Raw genomic sequence first — 9,837 nt, 5'->3', positions numbered from 1 at the left:
ATGAATCGTTGGGAAATACGGTTTTCCCGTTCATCTCACAATATATTATACTCATGAATTCAAACGCTCTCTCACCCCTTACCTTATTTCGACGCTTTCACACACAAATACGATTCCACGAGCAAACAGCCTTTGTTCATTGACTCTTTGTCCATCAATCGATCTAACTCGACAGTTTATGGGTAAACGTTAAAAATAGTTTATGAGAAGATACTCTAAAAACTAAATTCGAAATTCGGTCAAAGAAACTTACCATAAATCTGAAAACAAATCATTGGATAAAATAGAAATTTTTAACACGGTCGTTTTGGCGTTGGTTTCACTCTAATCGGACTTACGGTGAAGGAGAACGGTTCAAACTAATGAATTTTATAAACGAAGAAGTGGCGTATTTTAGAGAGAAATTTAGATGGTTAAAAAATATGAGGAAGTATGTTTATTTGACTACCTAAATGAATAAAACAACATACTGAAATTTGGACAAGAACGGAGAAACTTTTCTGGAACAATTATCGATCATCGGTGTCAAACTATATATTGTTGTTGTGTTTTTCTTTGGTTTTACGGCCGTCGTCCAACTCCCTTACTTTTTTTGTTTGTTTTATTTTATTAACAATTAGGGTTCACAAATATGTCAAACCCATTGGTCTCCTTTTAGGGTTTACTAGTTTTATTTTATTTTTTTTAAAAACACAATTTTATTAATAAATCATTATTAATATTTCAAAACTAATAATTTATAAATAAAAATAATTAATCTTTTAAAATACATTAATAACCAAAATTCTCGTATTCAAAATAATCCCTATAATAATACTTATTTTTCCAAATACTCAAATTAAAATATTACCATCATTAGAGAATAGTCGAAATTATAAAATAAATAGACTTAATTGCACTTTTGGTCCCCCTATTATAGGTGAAAATCGAAAGTAGTCCCCCATTTTGTTTGTCCCCAGTTTTAGTCCAAAACAGAATTTGAGTCCAAATCATGATGAGTTGTCATTTTTTAATGACGTGTCAATAAAAGGGTGACGTGACAGACACTTATGTGGAATAAACTCATTATTATATTATTTCTGATTAAAAAATATAATTTATATTTTTAAAAACTATTATTATAATTGTGATAATATTTTTAAAAATACAATTTAATTGTTAAAATTAAGTTAAAAGAAAAACATCTCCAATTCAACAAAACCCTAAATCAAAATCTGAAGCAGAATCATATGAACATCTGAAGCAGAAGCATATGATTTGGACTCAACTAATTCATTGCCATTGTTGAGAGGAAAAAATATGGGTCTTGTTCTTCTCCTTGTTCTGCTACTAAAGGAGTTAAGAACAAGTTGTTTATTAGTTCTAGTAGTGGGTCGTGCTCCTCAGATTTGACTGAACAAGAAAAAAATATGAAAAGGTCTTCATCTATTCGGAAAGCTACTGTTTCCAAATGCAGCAACTCAGATGAAAAAGAAAATGAACCTGTTTCTCATGTAGATGATAAAAAAATTACTAGTATCAGTTCTAAAATTTCTAGTAAGTTCTTAAATTTCTTCCTTTTATGTTCTGTTTACAATTTTAGCTATATAGCACTTCACACACAGTCACATTTGTAGTTAAATTCAATTTTTTTTTTTTTAATTTTTAAATGTTTAATTACAGTTTTGATTTTTCTGTTTTTATCGATTATCAAAATTGATCTCTTAATTTTAAAATTCAACAATTGTAGTTATGTGTTAACATTTTTTAATAAAAAAAAATAATTAATATACCATACCAACTATCTTCGATAATAAATATCTATGAAATTTCAGTTTCAATTTATGAAATCATTCATTTGTAAAGTTTAATTAATAACATATAGTTAAAAAATATTTTCAACAACTATTTTCCTCAAAAATATTTTAAACCACAACGTTATAGTTAAAAAATTAAAACGAGAGACCAAAATTATCAATTTTTAAAATAGAAGGGCTAATTTCACAAATTAATAAAAGAAAAATAGGAAAATGAAAATTACAATTAAGCTATTTTCATGATCGGTGTCAGTGTGACATTTTGTTTCCTAACTATAAAATCAATGGTTTGCTACACCTTGGGAAATAATTAAATATTCAGCTGGTTTTGAATTTTTTATGCTAGAAAATCAATGGTTTATTAATATTTATTTGGTTAAAAAATTGTAGGATCAGGAGGAGTAGATATGATGAAGGAAAGGTTTGCAAAATTACTGCTTGGTGAAGACATGTCAGGATCTGGAAAAGGAGTCAGCACTGCTTTGGCTATCTCAAATGCTATTACTAATTTGTGTGGTAAGCTTTCTTTGTAACACAGTGATATTAATGTTTATGCTGTATTAGAGAAAATGTTATGCTTCTTTGTTATGTATTGAAAAATGCTTGAAATGTTTTGTTGTGGTTTGAATTTTAATATTGTTGTAACAATTTGTTGAATTGGGATTTATTTGAACATGTAGGCACTGTATTTGGGCAATTGTGGAGACTAGAACCTGTACCTTGTGAGAAGAAAGAAATGTGGCAAAGAGAAATGGATTGGCTTCTTTGTGTTGGTGATCACATTCTTGAGTTAATGCCTTCTTGGCAAACATTTCCAGATGGTAGTAAGCTAGAGGTATAATTGGATTGAGTCTTCATTTGTGACTTGAATTTACATTTCAATACATAAAGATTAATGAATAGGACAAAACTCTCTACTATGTATAGTTACTTAATGAATCTGCTTTCATATATTTAGTATGGAAATTAGATTTATGATGTTTTTCTAATATGGTGTATTTTGCAGGTAATGACTTGCAGACCAAGATCAGATATTTTTATCAATCTTCCAGCTCTGCGTAAACTCGACAACATTCTTCTTGTAAGCATTGTATTCTATTCTTCCATTGCATGCTAGTAGTTAAATAAATTAATCTGAGTTTTTGATACACATTACCCTTTTTTTACAGGAAATTTTAGATAGTTGCACAGATATGGAGTTTTGGTATGTTGACCAAGGAATTGTTGCACCAGATGCAGATGGATCAGCCTCTTTTCACAAGAGAAATCAACGGCAAGAGGAGAAATGGTGGCTCCCTGTACCTCGTGTCCCTCCTTCGGGTCTCGGCGAGAACTCAAGAAAGAAGTTGAATCACACAAGAGAATGTGCAAGCCAAATACTTAAAGCAGCCATGTCTATTAACAGCATTGCTTTAGCTGAAATGGAAGTTCCTGAGTCCTATTTGGAATCCCTTCCTAAGGTTTGATAATGATTTCCCTCATAACTATATGTTGATTATCTTTATATCATTGAAACAAATGCTCAAAAGTGTATAAAAATAACTGTTACATTATTGATGCTACAAGTTTATTGATTTTACATTATGTATACTAATGTGACATTAATTTGAATTTCACATAAGGAAAAGACGTTATATAATATGTCATTAGACAAGATTCATGATAGAACGTTATGGCGTTGTAGCTAATACATTGTTTGAACTTTCAGAATGGAAGAACTTGCTTAGGCGATTTCATTTATCGATACATCACATCAGACCAATTCTCTCAGGAATGCTTGCTTGATTGCATTGACCTTTCCAATGAACATGTTGCACTAGAGATTGCTAACCGTGTCGAAGCCGCAATTTACGTATGGCGCCGAAGATCTCATTCTAGACCGCCACTTTATCCTAGCCGTTCAACTACAAAGTCATCTTGGGAGATTGTTAAGGACTTTATGGTTGATGGAGATAAGAGAGAATTGTTTGCAGAGAGAGCTGAAAGTATTCTACTTTCATTGAAGCAGCGTTTCCCGGGGTTGAGTCAAACTACATTGGATACCAGCAAGATCCAATGCAACAAGGTTACATATTGCTCTTTCTTTTTTAATGTAATCACCAGCTTAAACTACTAGGAAAAGTTGAATTATCGATAGAAATTGTAGACTGAAAAATAGACTTTGGTAACTATTTAGGAACAATCTGGAATGATTTATTTAAATTTATCTAGTGGCATAAGTACTTCTGAATTTGTTTGAGATAGTTTATGAAAACATTTTCTGAAGATCTCATATGCTTATTTTCATAAGCTATGAGCTTATAGTTATAACTTACTCATCACTCGTACTGACGAAACGAAACTATTTTCATAAACTATCCTGAATATCAAATGGAAATTAACTAAAATAAGCTGTTTGTATAAACTATCCCGAACAGCCTCTCAAACACTTAGGTTACTAGATAGATTTAAATAAGTCAATTAAAACAGACCCTTAAATGATAAATTTTTATGCAATGAAAGCTTAATTAAGTTATCTATCTAAACAGACACTTACAAGTTAAACCTTTAAATTGACATATTTCATTTCAAACATTTTACAGGATGTTGGAAAATCAATACTTGAAAGCTATTCAAGAGTTTTGGAGAGTATGGCATTTAACATAGTAGCTCGTATAGATGATTTACTATATGTTGATGACTTGACCAAACATTCAGACAGGTTTCCATTAGCTCCAATGGTTTATATGGTTTCACAGAAAAAGGTTTCACAACAATTACTAGTGTCTGTCTCAGACACTCAAAACAAAACAACATTTGGCACACCAAGTTGTTCACCTGTGCCATTAATTAGTCCTGCAAAGAGAGAGAGAACACCTTTCATGATCAACAACAACAATAACAACATCATTAAACCGCAACGTCGCGGCTTTGGTGTTAAAAGAGTGTTGTCAAATTATCTTGGTGGAGAAATGAAAGGAGCAAAGGTATTTAGCAACTTAGCTCATGAGGTGAATGGTTCAAACATAAGTTGCAATATAACAGAACAAGGGAGTCAGAAAGATTCATGTGTTATGAAAAGCAAGACAAAATGATGAGTGAAGAGATTTTATGTAACATTGTTTAAGGCTTTTTTGCACATTTTAATATTGTATCATTTATTAGTATATGTTGTTTATTGAGTTGAATCCAATGAAAAAAAAAAGAAGAAAAAAATAGTAGAAAAGGGTTCAATTCATAGGATCAATTTGTATGAGTAGAAGATTGTATCGAGATTTGAGAGTGAGCTCAATGATTTGTGAGCTCAATTATTCTATTTTATTTTATTCCACATTATTGTATCATATACCATCAACTAAAAATATAATATTCTCAAAGATAATAGTAATTAAGTCTGAGTTCAACTAAATACTCTAAGACTATTATATACAAGAGATTTATGACTTTTTGAAAGAGTATAAATTTAACCTTATGACTTTTTTTCCGTTATGGACTTTAACTCAATGAAGTTGAATTTTATTTCGTTTAAGTTTTTCTACATTATGGGTTTGAAGTTTGAACTCAATAGACCCAGGTTGTCTGGTTACTAGAACATATCAATTGTCAAATTTGCATATCAGAGTTTCATGGTCCAAATTGTTTGTTGATCACTGGCACTTATGAATTGGGCCTTAAACATGTACAATCTCAATGGGCCAGCCCATCAGCTGCTCGATCATAAAACTTGTGAATGGCTCGCAACGCAAGGCAACGGAAGAATAATTAACTTACTAAACTGATGAGTAAATTAGTTATAAATTTGTTAAAGGATAACTATTAGAGATAGTTAAAAGATATTTATGATTAGGTGAAATTTGTTAGATTAATTACGTTAATAATATTGTATAAAAGTGCATCATACTGTAATGTAGCTGTGTAACAATTCTTCAAATAATCATTTCAATTTTTATTTTCCTTTCTTTTTCTTAAACTCAACTATAATTCTTAACAATAACTAACTCCTTGACGTACACATTGCCTTGTATATAAAGTTAGTTAATGAGTTTCTTTATTGTTCATTCATTAGCATTGTTATATGAGAGAAAAAATATTCTGAGAGAGAAGGGAAGTGAGGAAAACAAATTCTACTCAATTGAAAATTTGAAAACACAAAGAAAGATTCGTTGTAACTATTGATTTTAATAAAACGATTGTTTTATAATATAAATATGTATTTAAAAATTAATAATTTAACACCAATTTGCGATTGACATGGATGATCAGGATCCCTTATCTTGTACGAGGTGTGCCTTGTTTAGTCTGTTACTTAATATGTCTCATCAAGCAATAACCTCCACTATTGGAAATGAATTCCCTGCTACAAATGGTGATTTATTACAATTTGGTAATTGATTCATTACATTTCTTAATTAAATTAGTTAACGTTTTAATTTAAATTATTCCATTTCAATTCAAAAGTTTCTTAAACATTAACTGCATGATTACAAGATTCTCTAACCATATGGAATCCATGTCCATCATGAAGCCCTACAAAACCAATAACCATAGAATCATTAATATAAAACCTTTATTTTATTTTATTTTTATATATAAAAACTACTACAATCAAAGCACACAATAGACTTGGCCCCAAGCTACATTTTCGGTTTAGCTAATTATATATACCCAATATCTGGGACAAAAATAGACCCAACTAGTAAGATAAAAGGGTATAACTCATACGGTCTAAACTATATTACTTTAACTTATGTATTTTCATATAACTAAATAGAGCATTCTCCAACTTATGTAGTCGATCTTCATCCTGCAACATAAACAAAATCATGTCTCAATATATATATAAGAAAAACAAAATGCTCCGAAACAAACAAATTCATGTCTAAATAATTAATCTATTAAGATACACAACTATACATGTCTAAAGAGTTTAGCAACGAAAATCAAACTAATATGGAGAAATAGATTTTTGTCTCTTCTAAAATGATAAATTTGATAAAATAAATAAATTAATTATTGATATTGTAACCATCCATAATTGTCACGTGTGTGCACATAAGATCAATTATTAATAATTAATATTACTTACTTTAAAACGAGTCAAATTCAAAAAATAGATATATCTCGTATTCGAACCTACACTCTCAGATATCAAATGTTCTTACATTTATCATTTGAAGTTTAAATATATTCACAAAATGCAACATATTTAAGCAAATTTTTTTTTTACAACTTATTTAAGTAATCTTTGATTTGGTAATAATGATATCAATAAAGGATTACGAGTTATAAGTTGCAATATTTCCTTACATTTGCAAGCAAAATAAATAAGAAAAAAAAGTTTTTAGTTGTATGGAAACACAAATTCGAATCTAAGATACACATTTTTTTAATTTTATTTTTAATATGTTAATTTCGTCGTTAAACTTTTTAAAAGTTAAATAAAAAAAACATCCAATTACAAACAAATAGGTATCAATTATATTGAATTCCATGTATCTAGTAGGTGAAGGAGAGGAATATTTACCTGCAGGATGTTAAGTTCTAATACTATGATACCATGACTTTAGTAATAAAGGGAACCTGGCAAATTAAAACCGAAATAATATAGGTGTAATTAAAGTGAGTAATAGAGGCATAATGAAATTGAGTAAAAGCCATTTTTTAATTAGTTTTTTGTTAACTAAAATAAATTATGAAAACTTGTTAGCAAAAATAAATTATGGTTCCTACCTTCCCACCAGTCTCCTCTTGAAGCGCTGTTTGAATTGTTACCATTGGGGTCACCATTATTCTTATCTTTCTTAAACTGTTAATTAAGATAAAAAGTATTAGTCTGATCTACATAATTGCATAACTATTTGCATAGCAAAACATCTTTCTAGTGGCTATTTTGAATCATATTCTTAATAACAATTATGAAGTCAACTCGTGGCATAATATTCTTAGAATTCAATTTGTAATTATAATAACATTATAAAATAGTTTTATACAAATATTTAAACCCTGTTTGCTACAATTTGTTTTTTTAAAACTAACATTTTTTATAAAAAATAATTAATTCCCTTTAAGACTTTTCATTATAGCTTATTACAACTTAAAATAAAAAATAGAATATAAAAATAATATAAAATATGCTTCAAATGAAAATTTTTGAGTTGCTCCTCATGAAAGTAATATTTTATAGATGATTTGTTTTAAAAAAAAATGAATTTTACTAAATTTTAAAAAAAATACAAAATAGTTCCTTTATAGAGGTTTTCAACTTTTCATCTGTTTATTATAACTTTTGAAAAAAAAACCTAAATACAAAAATAATCTAGAAATTAATTTAAATAAAAAATTATTTTGATTTGTTTTTTTATAAAAATCATTTTTGATAACTAATGATTTTAAAACAAGTGATTTTCATTACGTCTAAAAATACAAAAAGCTTTTTTTATTTATTTTAATTTTTAATAAATTATATCTAAATTATAAACAAGTATTTAATTTTTGAAAAATAATATCAAAATTATTGAATCTCAAAATCAATATTTTGTAATCATGTAACAACCTTAATTAATTAGGTGTTATGATTTATAAGATGTTTGTATATGTTTTCTAGCTATAATAAATTCTTCAGACCAAAAAAATGCCATATGAAAGGATGAGAATGAAGGCACTCACAAGTTGGTGGGGTTGAGTGGTCCTGCTTCTTGGGGAATAATTTTCTTGACCACCATAGTAGATTGAAGAGCTGAAGTAACTGGGTTCCACTGTCTCATTCTGATAATTGACACTAGTATTCTTGTTTGAGATGCCACGGTTGTTTTCACCTTTATTATTACTAGGAGTTCCTAAAACGAATTCTAACACAAACATTACTAAATAAATTCAAACATATTCCAATTTGTTTTAAAGGAAAATATTCTCCTAGTGGCTTGACAAGAATTGAAATATATATACTCTTTGTTCATTTAAGGTCTATTTAGTTCAATAGAGAAAAAGAGAAAAAATTTAATGGAGAAAAATTTTAATGGAGGAGGAAAATAATTTTGTAAAGTTCAAAAAATGATAGAAGAATATGAATTTTAATTAAAAGAGTATTTGATTTAAGGGAATGAAAATTATTTAAATTAATGATTTGTGTGTATTTAGTCATCTCATCTCTCTTTTTGAAATACTCCAAATAAAGAAAGAGAAAAATAAGGTTTTAAGAGGATTTAACTCTTCTCTTCTCTTAAAAAGTGAACTACACACATAATACGTGGTTCTAAAATATAAACAAAAATGATTGAAATAAAATTATGTAATTAATCTAAATTTTGAACTAAATAAATCAATTTTTTGACTAGGTTTTGTTTATATAAATTTTAGGTAAAGAGAGTATTGTTTAAATTATTTCACCCCCTCTATCCACCTCCAACCAGATCAGTTTTAAGTGTTTTTTTATTACATTTTATTACTTTTGTTTATCATTTATAACATGGAGAATCAAAATGAAACGAAAATGTTTTAAGGAATCAACGTGAAATCTAAAAATAACTTAGTGAACCTAAAGAGTAATTTAATCTAATTTTTTAATAAAAATTTAATTTTTATGTATTTTCAAATATAAAAATATTACAATATCAACACAACACAATTAATCATCTATGAAGTTTTAGAAGTTGTTCTTGTAAAAATAAAAAATTTATAATAACATAACACAATGATTTTTATATAATAAAATGTGATTGATTGACTATATAAAATCTATTTAAATTGACAACATATATATATATTAATAAATTTCTAAATGAACCTTGTGCTCCAAAATTTTTGCTTCCCACTTCTTGAGTTCTTGATCCACTCCCTTCAACCTAGCAACTCCCTTCAACCTAGCAAATTAGAAACAATTGGTTAAGAATATTAGTCATTAGTTAATTTAATATTTTTACACCTTTTTTCAGAGTTTGAACGACATGTTAATTACATTCTTCATATAACTATGCGGATCAGATGATTGCAAACTTACTGAGATTTATGAATCTCAAAGTTATAGAAAAGAATAGCCTAATTTTTATTTTAGATAGAGAAATAA

The 9,837-nt window shown here is 28.1% G+C and overlaps 1 protein-coding gene and 1 long non-coding RNA gene across 3 annotated transcripts; one reads left to right on the top strand and one right to left on the bottom strand.

The window, feature by feature from the left end:
- The first annotated feature begins 1,230 nt into the window (after window positions 1-1,230).
- On the top strand, window positions 1,231-5,089 carry LOC101494785 (rop guanine nucleotide exchange factor 5-like). Its single transcript, XM_012712298.3, has 7 exons — window positions 1,231-1,536; window positions 2,187-2,312; window positions 2,477-2,631; window positions 2,803-2,877; window positions 2,966-3,256; window positions 3,505-3,861; window positions 4,379-5,089. Exons 1-7 carry the CDS (start codon window positions 1,410-1,412, stop codon window positions 4,868-4,870), a joined length of 1,623 nt encoding a protein of 540 aa, XP_012567752.1. The 5' UTR covers window positions 1,231-1,409; the 3' UTR covers window positions 4,871-5,089.
- Window positions 5,090-6,328: 1,239 nt separating this feature from the next.
- Window positions 6,329-9,616, bottom strand: LOC101494584 (uncharacterized). 2 transcript variants are annotated; one of them, XR_190552.4, is made up of 5 exons: window positions 9,559-9,616; window positions 8,442-8,623; window positions 7,506-7,581; window positions 7,300-7,355; window positions 6,329-6,579 (listed from the first exon to the last, which is right to left on the bottom strand). It is a non-coding gene; the product is annotated as an uncharacterized lncRNA (long non-coding RNA). The 2 variants fall into 2 exon arrangements; XR_001143184.3 differs by having other exon boundaries at window positions 8,442-8,611.
- Between the last annotated feature and the right edge of the window lie 221 nt (window positions 9,617-9,837).

The sequence above is a fragment of the Cicer arietinum genome, chromosome 2 (assembly GCF_000331145.2).
Source record: "Cicer arietinum cultivar CDC Frontier isolate Library 1 chromosome 2, Cicar.CDCFrontier_v2.0, whole genome shotgun sequence".
Lineage (NCBI taxonomy): Eukaryota > Viridiplantae > Streptophyta > Magnoliopsida > Fabales > Fabaceae > Cicer > Cicer arietinum.
This window is presented reverse-complemented; position numbering and strand designations above follow the sequence as displayed.